This window comes from Scyliorhinus torazame, chromosome 28, assembly GCF_047496885.1.
Source record: "Scyliorhinus torazame isolate Kashiwa2021f chromosome 28, sScyTor2.1, whole genome shotgun sequence".
Lineage (NCBI taxonomy): Eukaryota > Metazoa > Chordata > Chondrichthyes > Carcharhiniformes > Scyliorhinidae > Scyliorhinus > Scyliorhinus torazame.
In genome coordinates this window covers 30,101,454-30,123,857 of record NC_092734.1, presented here as the reverse complement: position 1 = coordinate 30,123,857, position 22,404 = coordinate 30,101,454, and the positions used below count along the sequence as shown (strand labels likewise).

The following is a 22,404-nucleotide window of genomic DNA, read 5'->3' as shown; positions in this document are numbered from 1 at the left end:
GGCGCCGGAATGTGGCGACTAGGGGCTTTTCACAGTAACTTCATTTGAAGCCTACTTGGGACAATAAACGATTTTCATTTCATTTCATTTTCAAAATCTAATACCCCAGCCGCCAAGAAGCATTAAGACCAGGGTCTGACTTTCAATTTGGGACCTCTGGTCATGGCCGTCTCCGTACGCAGCTGCTCTCCGTAGTGGGATTGAGCGTTGCTGGGAGGCAGGAACTGACACGATCAGTATGGTGGTGTCAATCTGACATCATCGGACTAGATAATCCACAGACCCAGGCTCATGCTCTGGGGGAGGGCACGGGTTCAAGTCCCATCACGTCAGCTGGTGGAATTTACATTCAGCTTAAGAAAACAAATCAGGAGTTGAAAAGCTGGCCTCAGCAAAGGCGACCATTGTCGATTGTCGTAAACATCCATCGGGTTCACTAATGCGCCTTAAGGGAAGGAAATCTGCCGAAACTACCCCGGTCTGGCCTACATTTGACTCCAGACCCATTGCAATGTGGTTGACTCCGAAGCAAGGCCGAGCAAACCACGCATTTGAGCGGCAATTAGGGATGGGCAACAAACGTGTGCCTTGCTCGCGTCCCATGAAAGGATAAAATAAAATTTATTGAAGGCCAGACAACAGCCATGATCACAGAAGCACAGAATCGTTACGATGCAGAAGGAGGCCATTTGGTCGATCGTGTCTGCACCGGCTCTCCAATCGAGCATCGTGAATCAGTGCCGCTCCCCATGCCTTTCCCCCGTACCCCTGCACATTGTGTCTATTCAAATAATCAGCCAACGCTCTCTTGGGTGTCTCGATTGAACTTGCCTCCACCACACTTCCAGGCTGCGTATTCCAGACCCCAACCACTCGCTGTGTGAAAAGCCTTTTTCTCACATCACGTGGGGGCCTTGCAGAATGACGCAGGCGGGAGATCAGACACCCCACAGCCTCGTGGAACAGAGAGGTGACCACATCGATGTGATCGGCCAGTTATTGCGGCACGTTGTACCTCTGGAAGAGCCCTGCACTGCCCCCTGTCCAGCCGTGCAAGAACATGCACCTGGATGTCGGGTCTGGCTGTGTCCCAATTTAAATTCACGCTAAGCTCCCGGTTTACGAGCTCCGCGAGAAGCTCAACGCGTGGTTAACTGGAGCCAATTGGGCTCCAGGCTTCTGGGTCCACGTTTTGAGAATTCTGGCACCTCCTGGAGGCTTCGGGGCCTTGTTGGGCCACCCAGGAGGGCGATGTTCAAACCCCCCCCCCCCTCCCGAGGATGTTTGAAAATCCTGCCCCGGCCATTCGGCCCATCGAGTCAGCTCCATCGAGCCCACTCCATGCGATCTATTCAGATTACTCAGCCACGGTTGAGGGGCTAACAATGGAGGTGCAGACCCTCAGTGAGAGAAGCCTATCTCAATCGGGCCTGGATCTGTGGTGGAGGAGATGGCAGCCGGGTGATAATGTCACTGGACTAGTCACCCAGAGGCCCAGGCTAACACCCTGGGTCATGGGTTCAAATCCCCCTTCCATGGCAGCGCAAAGGAATTTAAATTCAATTAATAAATCTGGAATGTGAAGCTAGTCTCAGCCATGGTGATGGCGAGTCTGTCACTGATTGCTGTACAAACCCACCTGGTTCACTGTTTAGGGAAGGAAATCTGTTGTCCGTACCCGGTCTGACCCCCCACTCTCATTGCAGGGCATTCCGGAAACCAGCGAGGATGAGCTTGTGAGCGTGCCCGATGCCAAGTACACAAAGGGAGAGTTTGAGGTAGGTGGAAAGGCCTCGCGCCCTGACTCGGCCAAACACATTCATCGTCCGTACCGTGAACATCTCCAACCACATTATCCACCCTGGTGCGGCGTTCGGAGTTTAATTCTCCCCCCCCTCGATACTTGGGCCCTGTTCAGTCTCGGTAACGGTGTCCATAGGGGCAGACGTAGGCCATTCGGCCCATCGAGTCAGCTCCATCGAGCCCACTCCATGAGATCTGATGTGATAATCCTCAACTCCGCTTTCCCGCCTTATCCCCATAACCCTCGATCCCCTCACTGATTAAAACTCTGTCTCTCTCGGCCTTGAACATACTTAACGACCCAGCCTCTACAGCTCTCTGCGGTAAAGAATTCCACAGATTCACTCCCCTCTGAGAGAAGAAATTCCTCCTCCTCTCTGTCTTTAGTCAATAAACTCTCATCGATTGTTGTAAAAGCCTGTCTGATTCACTGATATCCCTTTGGGGAGCACGGTAGCATAGTGGATAGCACAATTGCTTCACAGCTCCAGGGTCCCAGGTTCGATTCCGGCTTGGGTCACTGTCTGTGCGGAGTCTGCACATCCTCCCCGTGTGCGCGTGGGTTTCCTCCGGGTGCTCCGGTTTCCTCCCACAGTCCAAAGATGTGCAGGTTAGGTGGATTGGCCATGATAAAATTGCCCTTAATGTCCAAAATTGCCTTTAGTGTTGGGTGGGGTTGCTGGGTTATGGGGATAGGGTGTGGAGGTGTTGACCTTGGGTAGGGTGCTCTTCTCCAAGAGCCGGTGCAGACTCGATGGGCCGAATGACCTCCTTCTGCACTGTAAATTCTATGATAATCTATGATAAATCTGCCACCCTTACCCGGTCTGGCCTACATGTGACTCCAGACCCACAGCAATATTAACTGCCCTCTGCAATGGCCCAGCAAGCCACACAGTTCAAGGGCAATTAGGGATGGGTAACAAGCCCAGCGACGCCCACATCCCCTGAAAGAATAAAGAAGAAAAAACTATTCCAAAAAGACCTGGTTACCCAGACCAGCTCCTCTGTGAAACAGTCTTGAGGAATGCGGCCGTTGCCACAGTAACGGGGTCGAGTTACTCCATGATGTCCAGTTGAGGTTTTCAGGTTCAGAATCCATAGAATCCCTACAGTGCAGAAGGAGGTCATTCGGCCCATCGAACAACCGAAAGAGCAGCCTACCTAGGCCCAATCTCCTGGCAGAAGGCCTAGTCTCCCAAATGCAGGCGCACAAGCATTAATCTCGGGCACCTTCCCCCCCCCCCCCCCCGCAGGTTGTCATGCAGATCGTTCGCCTCCTGCCCGACGGACACAGGATGAAGAAGGAAGTGGACCTGGCTTTGGATACCGTGAGCGAGACAATGACCCCGATGCATTATCACCTGAGAGAAATCATCATCTGCACTTACAGGCAGGTGAGTGACTGTCTGTGTCACCAGGCACACAAGGAACCTTCCATTCCGAGGCACATCTCTCTGTGGTTCACAACAGCTCCGTAAATGTCGCTCGGCCGCCTCTCGAGACTGCAGGATGGGGGCAGAGGTCATCTGAGAGCTTAAACTCGCCTTGAGAAAGGGTTTCAGAAAATGGGTTGCAGACAAAACCCTGCAAGTGGGGTGAAGGGCAAATTTAGGTCGGGTTCCTTGAAGGTTTCCTTCAGGAATTATGGGATTGAGAAATGGGCTCAAATCGAGAAATTATTGGATGCAGGGATGGCGAACCTGTGGGAGGGTCGTTCGATACCAGCCGGACAGGTTGGCCTCCTCTGATATCGATATGAAAAACTGAAATGAAAATCGCTTATTGTCACAAGTAGGCTTCAAATGAAATTACTGTGAAAAGCCCCTAGTCGCCACATTCTGGCGCCTGTTCGGGGAGGCTGGTACGGGAATTGAACCCGCGTTGCTGGCCTGCCTTGGTCTGCTTTAAAAGCCAGCGATTTAGTCCTGTGCTGATATCTTGTGTTTTGTCACAATCTTAAGGGTCGGGCCCATAAGACATAGAAGTAGCCCATTCGGCCCATTGAGTCTGCTTTCGTTGTCAACCTCCATGCCGGTTTTGTCCGCCACTTAGCGTGATGAACGGGAGGCCGAGGTTTTATTCCGCAACTGTCTGTTTACCATTTATGTTCACGGATGATATATTGGAAAGTAACAACAGCTGGATGTCAAAAGAGGATCACACGGGAATCTAAACTGAGTGTTGTTTGATTGAGTTCTGTTTCTGAGGAACAGGATTTGGCAGTTCAGTGAGGTCACACCTGAACTGTACCTTAACTTGATCTACCCGGCGAAACTATCGTAATTGGACTGAACAATGCCTTCTACTGCAAATAAACTTCAACCACATCTTGCAGTTTCTCAATTTGGGGGGGATTAAGAGTGTGATTTAGTTGTTTTATCCATACACTCTCTAAGGGCTTGTTTCTCCTGCCTTCAGTTACCTCCTCTGGCCTTTTTTCCCAGCAGCATTTGGGTGTTACGCTGAGGAGCAATTGTTCATGTTAATCCTTTAACCTGTAGTAGGCTATTATGGGGAGGTGATGGTGCAGTCGTATTGTCACTGGACTGGTCCAGCGGCCCAAGGCAATGCTGTCCAGGTTCGAATCCCACCTGGGCAGACGGTGAAATTTGAATTGGATAAAAATCTGGAATTAAAAGTCAAATGATGTCAATGAAGCCACTGTCGCTTGCCCGTTAGGGAAGGAAATCTGCCGTCCTTACCCGGTTCTCCTCCTGGTCCTCTTAAATGGCCTAGTAAGCCACTCAGTTGAGTGGGATCTTGCTGTGCAGCACCATAACCCCTACGTTACAACAGGGGTGTCAATATTGCAATGACTGCTGAGAGGCTTTGGGACATTCTGAAGAATGGGTAAAAGATCTTTTACGACTGCAAGTGCCACTCACGCTTTGAAATAAATAAGACCCTCCAAAACTCGGTGCAGTGGTTAGCACCGCTGCCTCACGCCGCCGAGGTCCCAGGTTCGATCCCGTCCCCGGGTCACCGTCCGTGTGGAGTTTGCACATTCTCCCTGTGTTTGCGTGGGTTTCGCCCCCACAACCCAAAGATGTGCAGGGTAGGTGGATTGGCCGCGCTAAATTGCCCCTTAATTGGAAAAAAAAAGAATTGGGTACTGTAAATTTTAAATAAAATTGCCTCTCAGTGTCTAGGGATGTGCCGGTTCGGTGGGATTACGGTGATAGGGTCGGGGAGTGGATCCAGGCAGGGTGCTCTCTGAGAAGGTCACTGCTGACTCGATGGGGTGTATGGGCCACGTTCTGCTCTGTAGGGATTCCATGGACTCTGCAGGATTAGGGCAACTAATTTGGCAGCAAGTGCGGATTAAATTTGATGGTGGGGGCCTCAGTAAGATGCACAGTAAGACAGCGAGGGTATTGCTGACCGGGAGGAGGTGCAAAGCTCAGGCTGTTGACTCCAAGCATCGCATCTGCGGTCAGAGCACCCACCATTCGATGAGAGGCTCCGCGCTTGGTGCTGGGGTCTTGCACGGGTCATCGAGGTCTACACCACAGAAAAGGCCTATTGGCCCATCTCGTTTGTGCTGGTCACCTACATTTTACCCAAACTGATGATTCGCTGCCTCTGTCAGGAGAGTCACGTCAATAACACCCTCGCAGGGGTTCAAGATGGTGGCTCACCAGCACCTTCCCAAGGGACAATTAGGGTTGGGGAATAAATGTTGGGCCTATAAAAACTCAACTTTCTTTCAGAACACAGATTGGACCTGGCAATATTAATAGAGGGTGGAAAAGAAATAAGTAATCTCCATTGTTATATCAACAGGTGCATTGATTCCTCTTATTACACGGAACTATTTCTATTTAGTGTTAGGGTTAGGGTTCTGTGCAACATTTTATCCATGCATTAAAACCGAGTTTGTTACTGAGTCTCACCAGTAGGTGGGGCACTCGCTCCATGTCAGGGAACCCACCACGAGCGAATCCTGAGGCAGTGACAATGCCGGGCTGAGGTCTGATCAATCGTTTTACCGGGGGAACCGCCAATAGCCAAAGCTGAACTAACGGCGGCAGCAACGGAAAAAAAATGGGCCGAGGGTGACCTTCCTCCCCCAAACCGACTGGCAAACGTTCGGAAAGGTTTCGGGGGGAAATGGAAGGCCTGGCCAGGATTGGATGTCGCCGCGGAGATCGGGGGTCCGGACCGACCCAGAGCGAGTCGAGGGAGCGCCGACTGGGTGTCCCGGTGTCGTAGCGACGACGACCCGTATCCCGGTTGACGGGTTTGTGGGGGGGGGGGCGGGGGGTCGGAATCGTGCCTCCTGACGGTTAACGCTTCAATTAAACTTCTTCAAGCCCCTAGTCGAGGGGCCAGTGTGTTTTAGTGGCCCGTTGCTTTTAGGCTTGGCTTACGAGCCAATTTGCACCTTCGTGTTTTTGCACCACTCTCCATGCAGAGCCCCGCCGAATATGTTTGACGTTTGAGGATTACGGAGCGGGAAGCCAGTTGTTTGTTGTTTCATTATTGATAATTGTGGGAAAACCCTTTCATAAACCCTGCAGCTCCCTGGGGAACCTCCACAGTCTCCAGGGAGCTTGTGTGAAACCATCGGTCAGCACCCTGGCCTGTCCCAGTGGGTGGGGACAGAGAGAGAGAGAGAGAGGGAGAGGGAGTGAATGGGTGGGGAGAGAGAGAGAGAGAGTGAATGGGTGGGGAGAGAGAGAGAGAGAGAGAATGGGTGGGGAGAGAGAGAGAGAGAGAGTGAATGGGTGGGGAGAGAGAGAGAGAGAGTGAATGGGTGGGGAGAGAGAGAGAGAGAGAGTGAATGGGTGGGGAGAGAGAGAGAGAGAGTGAATGGGTGGGGAGAGAGAGAGAGAGGGAGTGAATGGGTGGGGGGAGAGAGAGAGAGAGAGAGGGAGTGAATGGGTGGGGAGAGAGAGAGAGAGGGAGTGAATGGTTGGGAGAGAGAGAGAGAGAGTGAATGGGTGGGGAGAGAGAGAGAGAGAGAATGGGTGGGGAGAGAGAGGGAGGGAGTGAATGGTGGGGAGAGAGAGAGAGGGAGTGAATGGGTGGGGATAGAGAGAGAGAGAGTGAATGGGTGGGGAGGGAGAGAACGAGAGGGAGTGAATGGGTGGGGTGAGAGAGAGAGGGAGTAAATGGGTGGAGAGAGAGAGAGGGAGTGAATGGGTGGGGAGAGAGAGCGAGAGAGGGAGTGAATGGGTGGAGAGAGAGAGGGAGTGAATGAATGGGTGGGGAGAGAGAGAGAGAGTGAATGGGTGGAGAGAGAGAGAGAGGGTGTGAATGGGTGGGAAGAGAGAGAGAGGGAGTGAATGGGTGGGAAGAGAGAGAGAGAGAGAGAGGGAGTGAATCGGTGGGGAGGAGAGAGAGAGGGAGCGAATGGGTGGGGAGAGAAAGAGGGAGTAAATGGGTGGGGAGAGAGAGAGGGAGTGAATGGGTGGGAAGATAGAGGGAGTGAATGCGTGGGAAGAGAGAGAGAGGGTGTGAATGGGTGGGAAGAGAGAGAGAGAGGGAGTGAATCGGTGGGGAGGAGAGAGAGAGGGAGCGAATGGGTGGGGAGAGAGAGAGGGAGTAAATGGGTGGGGAGAGAGAGAGAGGGAGTGAATGGGTGGGGGGGAGAGAGAGAGAGGGTGTGAATGGGTGGGAAGAGAGAGGGAGTGAATGCGTGGGAAGAGAGAGAGAGGGTGTGAATGGGTGGGAAGAGAGAGGGAGTGAATGCGTGGGAAGAGAGAGAGAGAGAGGGTGTGAATGGGTGGAAGAGAGAGAGAGAGGAAGTGAATCGGTGGGAGGAGAGAGAGAGGGGGTGAATGGGTGGGGAGAGAGAGAGGGAGTAAATGGGTGGGGAGAGAGAGAGATCCACCCCCTGTTTCCCCCTCCCCTGCTCGCCCCCCCTGCTCCCCCCCTGCCTCCCCCCCTGATGTGTCTACCCCCCCCCCCCCCAAACAATAACCCAGCTCCTGATTTCCCAAACCCTGTCCACCATCTGCAAGAACACAATGGGCGGGATTCTCCGCTGCCCGACTCTGCTAACGTAATCGACGATAACCATCGGGTGGAGAACCCCTTCCGACGCCCATATCGGGGGCGACGCCGGTGTGACGACCGTCTTCTATTCTCCGCCTCTCTGAAATGGCGTTATCGCGTCGCGTGTGCCATTGGAACCTCGTTGGCGCGTCATGGGAAGGCCCTTCCTGATGCTCCGCCCCCCCCCCCCGATGGGCCGAGTTCCCGACCGCGCGGTTAACGTGTGATGTCAGCGGTCGGGAACCCGGCGTGATGGCCGCGGACTGGGTCCAGCGCCGCCGCAGTCGCGTGGGAGCTTCGGCGAGGGCTGGGGGGACTGGTGGGGTGTAGCCAGGGGGCGGCCAGGCGCTGTCCTGTGGGGCAGTTTTACCCCACGCCACAGCTAGCCCCTCACCGGTCCCAAGGTCAGTGAGGGTTCGGCGCCGAACTTGGCGTCGGAAAATGCCACAGTTCCCACGCCGGCGCCGGTACTTAGCTGCAAAATCGGAGAATCCAGCCCTGTATGTTCCTGGAAACTAGGTCGTAAGTCAAAATGTTGTAATTCAGAACCGATTGTCCCATAAGAATGTTATAAATGGGGGATTGGTTCCTGGACCCCTGTTTTCACCAAAATGACCCATAATAGTAATCATATTGACACAAAAAACACCAAATGAGCTGAAAATACGTATAGGAATATAGTACAGCACAGGAGACTGAGTTGGGGGACGATGCAGAGCTTTGACAGAGCTGTGTGAATGTTTGAACTTGTTTGCTGGTGGCGGGTTGAAGCGAGCATCATGTGGTCCAAACTGATGTTGGAAAGTCAAAGCAGGGTGCGAATTTACCTAAGTGCCGTGTGTCGTAACTCTAACGTTGTAAAGTTGAGGACTAGCTGCGTGCCCGCTGCTCTATAATTCCTCAGCCACATTTGCTCCACTGGTTATCATTTTAACGACCTTGATTTGATCTCCGCCTAATCTTCTTTACACAGAGAGCCGCCCCCGTCACCTGTCGCCCACAGCGTGATCTGATCTCTGTCCCTTCCCGCTTTGTCACAGCTTCACTTTTAAGTTGTTCGCCTTCCGATGCTTGGTGCTGTTCTGGTAGAATCTGGGCCGTGTTGTCCCCTGAGGCTGACGTATCCTTCCTGCTGTCTGTCAGTAAGAGAGGCGGATAAGGAGCGAGCGGGCCAGGGAGCTGGGACTCCCCCCTGCGCACCCCCACCCCCACCCCCCTCCTTCCCACACCACCGGTTGTAATGTTCTTTGATTATGTTGATGTTGAATCTTGATGTGGTAGTGTTAACAAAGAACATTAGACTTTGTTTTACAACAAAACTATTTATTACCAAATGTACTCTAAAGGATTACTATAATGTCTCAGATGAATACATTTTGAAATAATGGTCTAACACTAACTTACACTGAGATAACGACAGAGCTCTCTAATATGCGAGTGCTGTCAACACCTTGTTCTGGAACACATGGTGCATCTGGGTCACTTGCCTGCATACTCGCACCACCTGCTGGTCGGATGCTAGAACTACAACAGTAAAACATCTAACTTATAATACACATACAGATGATCTCCTCATGTTATGTACAGACGATAGTCAACCGATCATCACACCGGTGAGGGGATGTGTGGGTTGGTGGTGGTGGTGGGGGGGGGGGGGGGGGGCGTGGAGGAGACATGGGGCTGGATTCTCCGCAGGCGGGATTCTCCATTGCGCCGGCAGCACACCCGACCCGGGGATTTCCCGACGGCGTGGTCTGGCCGCGGTGGACGGCGGGCACAGAGAACCCCGCTGCCGGCGAGGGCGCGGCGCCCAGGAAAACGCGGCCAGCGGGGTCTGAGAATCCCACCCATGGAGCCTGATTTAAGTCACTTATCTGGCACTCCCGCCCTCCCAGCACCCGACTCCCACCTCACCCCTGCTGCCCGACCTGACCCACTGGCTGCTGAAACCCATTTCAGTCCTTTGAAAGCACTCGATACCCTAATCGACAATCATCTTTTTCTGCCGACCGGTTTTCGGAGAAACGATTGTGTTAAGTTGCAGTGAGGTAACCCATGACAGAACGTTGTGTCCGGGAAGGTTCAGTCAGAGCTCTCTGGGTAGGTAAGGAGACCCGACTCCATTAATGAGTTGCCTTCCAGTCTTTCTAAGTCGGAAAGGCACAGTTTCCTGGGTGCGGGGTTGGGGGGGTGGGTGAGGATGAGGGTCGGGGGGAGGAGGGGGGGGGGGGGGGGGGGGAGGGGACAGGCGCGGAGAGAAAGTAGATTTGAATTGAGGAATGAAATGTTGCAGCGACTCCCCGTATCCTATCACATAGAATTCACAGTGCAGAAGGAGGCCATTCGGCCCATCGAGTCTGCACCGGCTCTTGGAAAGAGCACCCTACCCAAGGTCCACAACTCTACCCTATCCCCATAACCCAGTAACCCCACCCAACACTAAAGTTGAATTTTGGACACTAAGGGGCAATTTATCACGGCCAATCCACCTAACCCGCACATCTTTGGACTGTGGGAGGAAACCGGAGCACCCGGAGGAAACCCACGCACACACGGGGAGGATGTGCAGACTCCGCGCAGACAGTGACCCAAGCCGGAATCGAACCTGGGACCCTGGAGCTGTGAAGCAACTGTGCTAACCACTGTGCTACCCGTGTTGGGCTATCCTGCTAGCCCAGCAAATTTCTGAGTTGCCATTAAGTTCAATCTCGGTACAAGAGGGCCTTTCTCGAAGGGGCTCTTTCCTGTGAAAGTCCATCATTCCTCATAGTGTGAACCCTCGGAATCCATAACCCCTTTGATCATTCAGTCCGGCTCCGTACTCTTAACTGTTTGAGATTAACTCCCTCTGCTCTCATCAAACCAGATCCATTAAAGTGTGGAATAGGAGTGTTTGTTTTTCCCGCCCTGGCGGTCTGGTTTTCCCATACGCCGTTACACACATGGTGCCACCGGCTCCATTTTGTGGTTGGACCAAGTTCTCGGATGGCCGTTTTGATAGATTTCCCGAAAAGGAGCGCAGAGAGTGAATTGCATTCGCGTAGCGCCTGTCACGGCCTCAGGACGCCCGGACGCCCCCCTGCCGACGAGTAGGCACTCTCCGCGAAGTCGAAATCGCCGTTGAAGTAAGGGAAATGCGCCAGCCATTCGGCGCAGAGCAAGATCCCACAACAGCAATGTAAATCACGATCAGATATTCTGGATTTTACCCCCCCCCCCAACCACCATTCACACCTCATCTAGCCACATCTTTTGGTTCGGTGACTCCGGGCATAACCAGGAAGGGGCAAAGCCATACACAATGGCCACAGGACGTCCCGTGGAAAGCGTTTTCCTCCACCAGGACGGCCTGGCATCTGTGACACCTGAGGGTGTCTCAAGATGGGGGTGTTCTGTCGCTTTCTCTTTCTCTCTCTCTCTCTATCCCCTTCTATCCCTCGCTTTCTGTCTCGCCCTCCCTCTCTCACTCTCGTTCTCTCTCTATTTCCCTCTCTCCATATCCCACTCTCTATCCCTCGCTCTATCTATCTCTTTCTCTCTTTCTGCCTGCCTCTCTCTCTCAATCTCTCTCTCAATCTCTCACAATCTCTCATTCTCACACTCTCTCAGTCTTTCAAACTCTCACTCTCTCAATTTCTCTCTCTCTCTCTGCCCATCTCTCTCAGACTCTCTCTCTCACTCACTCCAAATCTCTCTCTCAATCACACTCTCTTAATCTCGCTCAGTCTCTCACTCTCTCAATTTCTCTCTCTCTTTCTGACCCTCTCTCAGTCCCTATTCCTGGTCTCTCTCTCTCTGTCTCTCTCTATTTCTCTCTCAATTGCTCTCCCTCTCTCTCCCTCTCTCTCTCTCTCTCTCTCATCACTCTCTCTCTCTCCCTCCTACAACCATTTTGGCCATTGTCGGAGGACCTCCTATTGGTCCTCCAGTCTTGGGTGGTCAATCTGGAAAACCATTCTCAGCAATGGACAGGCATTCACCATTGAGTAAATATTCCTCGGCAAGTCGGAGTGGTAAAGGAGGAGATCAGGACTAATAACAACGGTTTGATCCCATTGTGGGTATGATGTAAGCATTGGGAACTGGGCCAATCCATTGATGTTAGCACAATTTGCCAAACAGTTGAAGGTCACTTCATTGCACAGACTGGCGTTACCTCAGCTAAAACTGTCAATGCATTTACTTGTCAATATGATGTGTTTAAGTTGCTAATGATTCATTTTAAATCAGCAGACAGTATACATAAATTGTCCGCAACATTACAGTCTGTGTGATTTAGGAGTTAGTTTGATAAGTTTGGGCAGCACGGTAGCATGTTGGTTAGCACAGTTGCTTCACAGCTCCAGCGTCCCAGGTTCGATTCCGGCTTGGGTCACTGTCTGTGCGGAGTCTGCACATCCTCCCAGTGTCTGCGTGGGTTTCCTCCGGGTGCTCCGGTTTCCTCCCACAGTCCAAAGATGTGCAGGTTAGGTGGATTGGCCGTGCTAAATTGCCCTTAGTGTCCAAAATTGCCCTTAGTTTCCAAAATTGCCCTTAGTGTTGGGTGGGGTTACTGGGTTATGGGGATAGGGTGGAGGTGTTGACCTTAGGTAGGGTGCTCTTTCCAAGAGCCGGTGCAGACGCGATGGGCCGAATGGCCTCCTTCTGCACTGTAAATTCTATGAAATCTATGAAAACTCAACCCCCGTCTTTTGAAAATCCCATCTCTAAACAAATGCTGTATAAAACGGCATCATCTATAAATCCCGTCTCTTTAAAACGCTGGCATTTATGAATAATGTTTTTATAACACCATTTCTGTATAAAATCCCTGCTTCTAAAAATAATATTTTTGCAAAAACCCTTGCTCTATTTGAAACCTGTGCATGTATAAAACTCAATCTCTGTAAAACTCCTGCCCCTCCTATCTATCAAATCCCTGTTATTAAAACCAGCGCACATACTATTGAGAGGACCAGAGTTTTCCATCTCTAATTGTGCTGCCGTGAACAAGACCGACCTGCTGTCATTGGGATATTCGTTCAGTTGAAACCAGGAACCGCACAATGGAATGAAAATGAAAATGAAATGAAAATCGCTTATTGTCACAAGTAGGCTTCAATGAAGTTACTGTGAAAAGCCCCTAGTCGCCACATTCCGCCGCCTGTTCGGGGAGGCTGTTACGGGAATTGAACCATGCTGCTGGCCTGCCTTGGTCTGCTTTAAAAGCCAGCGATTTAGCCCTGTGCTAAACAGCCCGTTGGGCGGCACAGTGGTTAGCACTGCTGCCTCACGGCACCAGAGCCCCAAGTTCCATTTAGAACTTGTGTGGAGTTTGGGCGTTCTTCCCCGTGTCTGCGTGGGCTTCCTCCGGGTGCTCCGGTTTCCTCCCACAATCCAAAGATGTGCCGGTTAGGTGGATTGGCCAGGCTAAGTTGCCCTTTCGTGGCCAAATATGTGCAGGTTAGGTGGGGTTAGGGGGATAGGGCAGGGGAGAGGGTGCTCTTTCAGAGGGTGGGCGCAGACTCGATGGGCTGAATGGCCTCCTTCTGCACTGTAGGGATTCCGTGGATTCTACCCCAGCCGCCCCTATGCTGTTGTCCCACCTCTGACATGAACGCCTATCACTTAGGCCATTCTCAAATGAAGATGCCCATTGTCAATTCTGCCCAGTGATGTTGGCTCTCGGGCATCATTGCGGGTGGCACAGTTCTGGCATTCCGAACATTGCTGGCATGTTCTAGGATACCCAGTGTGTTGAGAGTGAAGGGACCCCATTCTATTAACCTGTGCGGACGAGGCTTCTATTCTGAACCAGTTGATTGGTTTGAGAATGAAGGTGATTGGAGAACCTTGGTGTGTCCTGGAATATGGGCAGAGATGTACGGGAAATGGTCAAGGATGTGTTTGGATTGTTACGACCAATCAAGGATGTTTCTGTTTGTCCTCCGTGCTCATGTGCCAGTAGCTGACTGCCCTTCAATCCTGCTGGTTAGAATGCACTTTGTGGACGCCCTGATGAATTGAGAGGTGCTGCATAAATTCGCCAGGCCCAAGATGACTTGGCTCACGCCTGAACACAACCTGGGAGAGTGAGACTTGTTACTGAAGGGACTTCTTCTGGAGTCGTGGAGTCACTTTCAACACTGAAGGAGGCCATGCGGCTCATCAGATCCATGCCAGCCCCCCCCCCCCCAACCCCCCCCTGCAGAGCAATCCAGTTAGCCCCATTCACCCCCTCCCACCGCTCTATCACTGTAGCCCGGCAAAGAGGTCATTGAATTTCCTTTGGAAATCATCCATCGTCCCAGCTTCCAACGTCCACCTGGGCAATGTGGTAAGGGCATTACCACCCCCTGTGTTTAAGAAAAATAAAAAATTTCCCCCCTCCACCCCACCCCTACCCTGGCATCTCGTGCCCCAAAGTCTTCAATTTGTGTCCCTAAAGGCCTTGCAGTACCAGCTAATGAGAACAGTTTGACTTTCTCTACATTATCTAAACCTGGCATAATCTTGTACACCTCAATCAAATTTCTCCTGAACCCCCCTTTACTCGAAAGAGAACACACCCCATAGCTTCGCTAACCCTCACCTTGTAGCGAGCATTGTGTCCAATGGCAGCGAGGGTGTGCCCGTACTGTGGATTCTCGTCCTGCTGTGTTTTGCTTTGGTATCCACCTATTTTCTCCTGTTTTGAAAAATACTTCATGTTAACAGGGACTTAGGAGTGCAGCTGATTGCGTTCATTGTATTAATTATACACGCGCGATGCCAACCACACAATGCGAGAGGATCTCATTTCCAGTCATTTCTGGCAGGGTTTGCAACTTGCCTCTTGCACTGGGCACAGAAGTGAACCAATGAGGTTTAACACTTTGCTGAGGGCAACAACCCAGGCTCCGCCCTTGGGTTCTACAGCAGGCCATTCAGCCCCTCGAGCCAGCTTCGCCACTTAATAAGATCATGGCTGGTCTGATGCGGCCTCGATTCCACCTTCACGTCTTTGCTCTCTAACCCCTGACTCTCTTGTCAGTCAAGGACCTGGCTAACTTGGAAATGGGAGACCCCTTGAGTTCAATCTGTCACCCCTCCCTAGTTCTCGATACCCCCCACAAGAGGGAACATCCTCTCCGCATTCGCCCTGTCAAACCCCTCACCTCCCTTGGAGTGTTATGTTTCAATCAGATTGCCTCGCACCCTTTGAAACCCCGATGAGAATATCAAGTTGGAATTTGAACAGACCAACCGGCTTGACTCGGAGACGGAGGTGGCTGACAGCTTGTCCACCGTGATCCAATCCCAGCTTTGAAGTTAACAAAGAAACAAATGTGTGCATGCGTGTGTCTAACGAGCACGTTTAGTGACCTTGTCACGCCCAAATTGGCGTTGGGACGAGGCCATTGAATCTCATGAGGGGATAGGGTGGAGGTGTGGACCTTGGGTGGGGTGCTCTTTCCAAGAGCCGGTGCAGACTCGATGGGCCGAATGGCCTCCTTCTGCACTGTAAATTCTATGATTCTATGCCTCCTGAGATTGAACAAAATCTCTCAAGACGTCGACATCTGGATCTCCTCCTCACCAGGCATGGCCCAGTTTGCATATTTAAATGTTCGTGGGATTCTCCCGCCGCCCAGTACCGAACGGCCACACCGGAGCGCCGTTTAGTATTGATCTCCACAAACGTGGACCAGTCGGAATTGCACCTGGGTGGGTGGTCATGCCTGGGTGGACGGGGACAGGGCAGGGTTGCACCCTAGAACTCCCTCTGGCATGCAGGCAAGTCAGGCAATTCCATCCTGGCATTGTTAGGCTGGCAAGGGCACTGCCAGAGTACCAGGCTGGCTGAGCCAGGGTGTCGGGCCGGGTAGGGGTCTTACCAGATGGAGTGGGGTGTTCCCGGGGGTCTCCCCGAAGTGGGGGCGGGGGGGTGGAAACAGGGGAAGGGTGGTGAAAGTGGAGGGGACGGACTTTTGACCAGTCAAAATGGCGCCCAATCTGTGAGGAGCCTTTTCTTCTAGGCCGCCAGCGGGAAATGACTGAAGTGCGGTCTCGGCAGAGAGAAACTCCCCGAGGACAAAAAATCGGCAAAGTGCCGTTGAATAGCGGGGTGTTCCTCCGCGCCCAAAACCAGACATAGATTTTTTTTTTCCTGTTTGTTCGGGCCCAACACCTCCTAATGTCTCACCCTTTGGCTTGCTATCAGATTTTAGTTGAGAGTGCTCACGTGTAATGTCTTGGGACAATTTATGTACCATTATGGCCCCCACATGTTAAAAATTAAATCAGGGAGTGTTCAGAAAGTGGATGTCACTATGGCAGGAAATGGCCAAGGCACAAACCGAACTCAATTCAACGGGAGCGGCTGGATAATAAATGAGGGAGAAAGGAATAGAGTAGGTACGTTGATAGAGTGGGTGGAAGTCATGTGGAGAAGGTTTATGTTGAGCACAAACATCACACAGATCTGTCGGACGGAATGGCCTCTTTCTGTTCTGTAACTTGCACCTCAACTGGTCGAGGACCACGAGGCTACGGAACAAGTGCTGGGAAATGGGATTAGAATGGATAGGTGCTTGATGGCCAGCACAGGCTCAATGGGCCGAAGGGCCTCTTTCTGTGCTGTAAAACTCTGACTGTGAAACGTATCAATTGCGACTTTCGAAGGGGTATTATCGGAAGCGGGGTCGGGGGAGGGGGGACAGGTCTGGGAAACGGAACGATGAGTTGCTCTTGCACAGAGAGCCGACATGCACACAATGGGCCGAACGGTCTCCTTCTCTGCTGTGACCATTCTGGGATTTTCCAGCTCCGGCACAGCCACGGCTCCCACTTCCTTTCACCCCGGCGGGGCTGGAAAATCCCACCGGCGGGAAGGGCTGGAAAATCTCGGCCTGTCATTCCGAAAGCGTTCAATGAGGCGATCCATTTTGCGATTTTGTTTTCCTGGAGGTAGACGCAATGGGATTGTTTATTTCATCTTCCACATGACTTGGGTTAGGCGTCGTTTAAACGTTCCTTTTGCGAACGAAAAGTGCGCAAATTATCAGAATATGATGGGACCAGCTGTCAAAGATGAAGAAATATTTCATGGATGAAGATGTCTGATAAGATATGATCCGGCTGAATCTCGATGGGTCTGGGGTGGTTGAACATAGAACATAGAACATACAGTGCAGAAGGAGGCCATTCGGCCCATTGAGTCTGCACCGATCCACTTAAGCCCTCACTTCCACCCTATCCCCGTAACCCGATAACCCCTCCTTAACCATTTTTTTGGTCACTAAGGGGCAATGTAGCACGGCCAATTCACCTAACCTGCACGTCTTTGGACTGTGGGAGGAAACCGGAGCACCCGGAGGAAACCCACGCAGACAGGGGGAGAACGTGCAGACTCCGCACAGCCAGTGACCCAGCGGGGAATCGAACCTGGGACCCTGGCGCTGTGAAGCCACAGTGCTATCCACTTGTGCTACCGTGCTGCCATGGTATAGATGGGTTATAGCTGAATTGGGGGGGGTGAATGTACCTGTATCTGTGTTGTAGGAATCAGATATTCTACTATAATATTACAGGCTGCTGCGTAATGAGTCAATTAACTTCCTGAGAAGGATTCTACTTTTGGGTTAAGAATGTAATATGGATGGCCAAAGTCCAGCTGTCCTATTTAACATCAATAATGAACGCAATGGGGCGGCATGTGACGCAGTGGTTAGCACTGGGACTACGTCGCTGAGGACCCGGGTTCGAATCCCGGCCGTGGGTCACAGTCCGTGTGGAGTTTGCACTGTGGCTCTGTGTGGGTCTCACCCCCACAACCCAAAGATGTGCAGGTGAGGTGGATTGACCAGGCTAAATTGTCCCTTAATTGAAAAAAATAATAATTGGGTACTCTAAATTTTTTTTAAAAATAATGAACGCAATGTGGAGACGGCCATTTAAGTCCGAGATGAGGAGACATTTTGTTTCTCTCAGACGGCCGTGAGTCGCTGGAACTCTCTTCCCTGAGTCTGTGAATATATTTAAGGCAGAGCTGGATAGTTTCTTGCTAAACAAGGGGGTTAAAGGCTTTCAGGAGATCTGTGGGAGGTGAAACCCAGATCAGCCATGATCATATTGAATGGCGCGGGGCAGGCTAGAGGGGCCGAGTGGCCTAATTCGTATGGGACGCATTCTTCTCCTCTCTTTTACCTTAAGCCGTGATTTTAGTTGAAATCAGGTCAATTTAATAGAGAATGCAACATTGTAGGGGCATTAATCGATTAGAGCTGGGCCCAGGAAGGTGGGGACACTGCTGTCAAACTTTGCTCATCATTGGCTCAATCTTTAGACAAAGACAAGCTATCCTTAGGCCGCAGATGTCCCCCGAAGCCAGACTGGTAAACCTGACAGCAGCAGTCATACGCACATTAACCCAGGTTTTTAACCCTTACTGCACCAAATACCATTTCTGAAATTCCTAAATTTATAACACTGGCCTATTGAACTCTGTGACTGAACCCTCGTCCATGATAACAAAATGGGTTACTTTGAATGACAGATTCCAATTCCAATTCTCTTCCCACACCGAGTGCTCGCACTAAGGCAGACCTTTGTCCGTTTCCATAGCTAGTAATTCCCGGAACCGGTCGCTAGTCTGTCTGCGGGGGCTTTGAGGGGGCGCCACCCTACGTCGAGCGTGGTTGGCCAGGAATCTCTCCCGCTCTTACCGCCAGCCATTGGCTCGTTTGGAACCATTCTTCAGGTTGATACTCAACCTGTTTGGCCACGCTACGAACGTACCTTCTGTCATAATATCCACGCATGTATATACTGAAGTGCAGACAGGCAGTGATTGACATACAGGATGACCAGTAAGCACACAGCACAGTGCAGCCAATCACCAGACAGGACACCACCACTATAAAGCCAGAGGGCACTAGGTTTCCCGCTCTCTCGGGACCCAGCCACTGAGACAGTCAGAGTCCACGAGCTAGCACAGTGCAAACACCATGCGGTAGCTAGTAAGTCTGGTCAGGCTACTACAAGGTCTCCAGTCAGTTCAGTATAGTATCGACCCACAGCTGAACACGTATATCAGTTCTATCGTTCAATAAAACAGTGTTGAATTTTCTCCAGTGTTAGACGTCTGCTTCTAGCTTCCCTGCATCGAGTGCAGTCCACATCGAACCTTCCTTGGCCGTCAAGTCCTGGGGTGGGTCTCGAATAACGTTCCTCAGTTTCTTCCCCCACCCCTCATGCCTCTCTCTGGTAGTCGTATTTCTCAGTCGTCGGTCTCGATGCTAAGTTTTATCTGGTTCGGGGAGGCTGGACATCACAGCTGAATCCTCAGCACTAACCCACGCACTTGCACTCTCCAGCTGAACGGCTGGGTTGCTGATCAGCAGGAGGAACTTTGGCTGATTGATTTTCCCCCTTTTCCGGAGCCCAGGGTGTTGAGAATATTTACGACATCTCCGCTGGGGCTCTGGCTGAAATTGAGCACATTCCAGGAAATGCACAGGAACCAAACGCATTAACCCATGAAGAGAGAAAGTCAGAGCACTTGTGTCGAGCCTGTAACTCACGAGAAGCAAAGGTTTCCCCAGGACTTTCACCACCGAGAAAGGCAGCGGAGTCATGGGAACATAAGTCACTTCCAATTTCCTGTCCCAAGTCGTCCGCCATTCCAACTTGGACATATCTTTTATCTCTGGCAGGCCAAATGCCATGATTGAGTGGCGGAGCAGAATCGATGGGCCGAGCGGCCTAATTCTGCATCTATGTCTTATGGTCTTAACTCGCTACCCAATGGTAGTGACAGTGGGGCGTATACCTTCACCTCATGCTGATTGATTTAGGGGCAGCACGGTAGCGTGGTGGTTAGCACAATTGCTTCACAGCTCCAAGGTCCCAGGTTCGATTCCCCGCTGGGTCACTGTGCGGAGTCTGCATGTTCTCTCCGTGTCTGTGTGGGTTTCCGCCGGGTGCTCCTGTTTCCTCCCACAGTCCAAAGATGTGCAGGTTAGGTGGATTGGCCAAGCTAAATTGCCCTCAGTGTCCAAAATTGCCCTTAGTGCTGGGTGGAGTTACTGGGTTATGGGGATAGGGTGGAGGTGTGGACTTGGGCAGGGTGCTCTTTCCAAGAGCCGGTGCAGACTCGATGGGCCGAATGGCCTCCTTCTGCACTGTAAATTCTATGTAATTCTATGCTGCGCAGTGGTTCGAGAGAAAAGCCCATCCGACCCCCCTCTCGAGGCAATTTCACGATGGACAATAAACACTGGCCTTGCCAGTAATACTCACATCCTCAGAATAAATCTGTTACCTGTTAAGATATTGCCATGGGCAGATGGAATGATGAAATGATTTGATGGAACAAAAATTATTCATGGATGTTTTTCAACCACACAAGACACTGTGTCCAACCCTATTTAGAGCCATAGAGGTCTCTGAGGGTGCCAGGGATCCAGCGAATGGAGCTCCCATTATAAAAAAACGAGGCTATGGGCTGCCTCTGTTTAGGCCCTTTATTCAAAGCGAGTTGCATTGAATAGCCACATGTTTCTCGGCACTTGGTGAACAAGCCCCGATTTCAATCTGGTGGCCTACCGAGATGGAGGAGGCCTACTCACTGGCCCAGATTGTGCACCACTGGAGGGAAGGCTGATTTTTCTCCCCGCCAATTTGAAATGCTTTTGAGTTCAGGCTCTGCTACAAGTCAGTGCAGGGTCACGGCCCCTTCTCCCGGACACTCGACGGCGCCCCCCACAGGTCATGAACCTAGTCCAAAAAACAGACATCCATTTTTATTTAAAAACTGTGTATTAATTTACCCTCTGGTGGATGTTAAGGGGAGCTGAGCTGAATGGTTCCGGCTGGTATGGAACTCCCAGGAGAACAGGTCTGAGTGCGTCTTCCAAGGGAAGTAGCAGTGAAACGTAAATTCAGCCCCCGTATTTGCTGTTTCAATCCCAAAAGACCCAACTGCGGACTGTGCACAACGGCCGTTATAGACTTCTGCTGACATCAACATTATTTCTCCTTTAACTACTTTGTGGATGTGTTTGTGAGAATGTGCGTGTGTCTGTGTGTGGGGGGGGGGGGGGGTGGAGAGGGGGGGTTTGTGAGTGTGTGTGTTTGTGAGAGTGTGTGTGAGGGTGTGTGTGTGGGGGGGGTGGGTGAGAGAGTGTGTGTGTGTGCGTGTGAGTGTGTGTGTGGGTGTGTGAGTGTGCGTGTAGGTGTGTGGTGTGTGTTTGTGTGAGTGTGTGTGTATTTGTGTGAGTGTGCGTGTAGGTGTGTGGTGTGTGTGTTTGTGTGAGTGTGTGAGAGAGTGTGTGTGCGTGTAGGTTTGTGGTGTTTGTTTGTGTGAGTGTGTGTGTGTATTTGTGTGAGTGTGTGGGTGTGAGAGAGCGTGTGTGTGTGTGGGCGTGTGTGTGAGAGAGTGTGAGTGTGGGTGTGTGTGTGGGTGAGTGTGTGTGTGAGAGAGAGAGTGTGTGTGTGTTGTGGGGTGGTTAAGAGGTGAGGTGGTTAAGAGGTGAGGTGGTTAGGGGGTGAGGTGGTTAGGGGGTGAGGTGGTTAGGGGGTGAGGTGGTTAGGGGGTGAGGTGGTTTGGGGGTTAGGGGGTGAGGTGGTTAGGGGGTGAGGTGGTTAGGGGGTGAGGTGGTTTGGGGGTTAGGGGGTGAGGTGGTTAGGGGGTGAGGTGGTTAGGGGGTGAGGTGGTTAGGGGGTGAGGTGGTTTGGGGGTTGTGGGGTGAGGTGGTTAGGGGGTGAGGTGGTTAGGGGGTGAGGTGGTTAGGGGGTGAGGTGGTTTGAGGGTTGTGGGGTGAGGTCATTAGGGGGTGAGATGGTTAGGGGGTGAGGTGGTTAGGGGGTGAGGTGGTTTGGGGGTTGTGGGGTGAGGCGGTTAGGGGGTGAGGCGGTTAGGGGGTGAGGCGGTTAGGGGGTGAGGTGGTTTGGGGGTTGTGGGGTGAGGTGGTTTAGGGGTCGTTAGGGGGTGAGATGGTTAGGGGGTTAATGCTGGCTGACAGAGGTTCTGAAATGGGTACAGTGATTTGATGGTAAAAGTGCCAACATGTTTCCAGTGGAATCTGTGGACTCCGAGATGTCTGCGTGCTGCTCGGCAAGAGCACAGATGCCTCTCTGTATTCAACTATCAGTTCCAAACCAGACGCTTCCTGGAGCTGTGTGAAACGTCAGACTCCATCCCTGTCTGCTGCTTGAGGCAATTCTCTACTTCTCGTTCCTCTTCCAGCGGGCAGCTGTTCAGAATTCAGCTGCACTGGTTTAACTCCGTGACATTGCGCTGGCAAAGCAGCCAGTCAACTTCATTAAGTCCCATCACTGATTTGAAGCATTCAACTATATGTAGAAAATATGATTACATCCTAGACTTTGCACTCGCTGTTTTCCTTTCCAGATTCCTTCAAAGCTGAACGGCACCACAGTGACCACATATAATGCTTTCGATAACTGAGAGCTAAAGTACCTGGAGGCCCAGCAAAAAAGTAATAGCAAGGCCCAGGCTGAGTGTGCGAGGCCCAGGCTGAGTGTGCGAGGCCCAGGCTGATGGGAGCTTGCAAGGCCCAAACTGATGGGAGTGTGCGAGGCCCAGGCTGATGGGAGTGTGCGAGGCCCAGGCTG

The 22,404-nt window shown here is 51.8% G+C and overlaps 1 protein-coding gene across 3 annotated transcripts in view; it reads left to right on the top strand.

The window, feature by feature from the left end:
- Positions 1–22,404, top strand: part of LOC140403639 (paladin-like) — a 238,406-nt gene that overhangs the window by 129,130 nt on the left and 86,872 nt on the right. For all 3 annotated transcript variants that reach the window (XM_072491788.1, XM_072491786.1, XM_072491787.1), the window contains 2 exons: positions 1,707–1,778; positions 3,060–3,200. In XM_072491788.1, the coding sequence (XP_072347889.1) occupies positions 1,707–1,778; positions 3,060–3,200 (213 nt within the window). The remainder of the gene's footprint in view (positions 1–1,706; positions 1,779–3,059; positions 3,201–22,404) is intronic.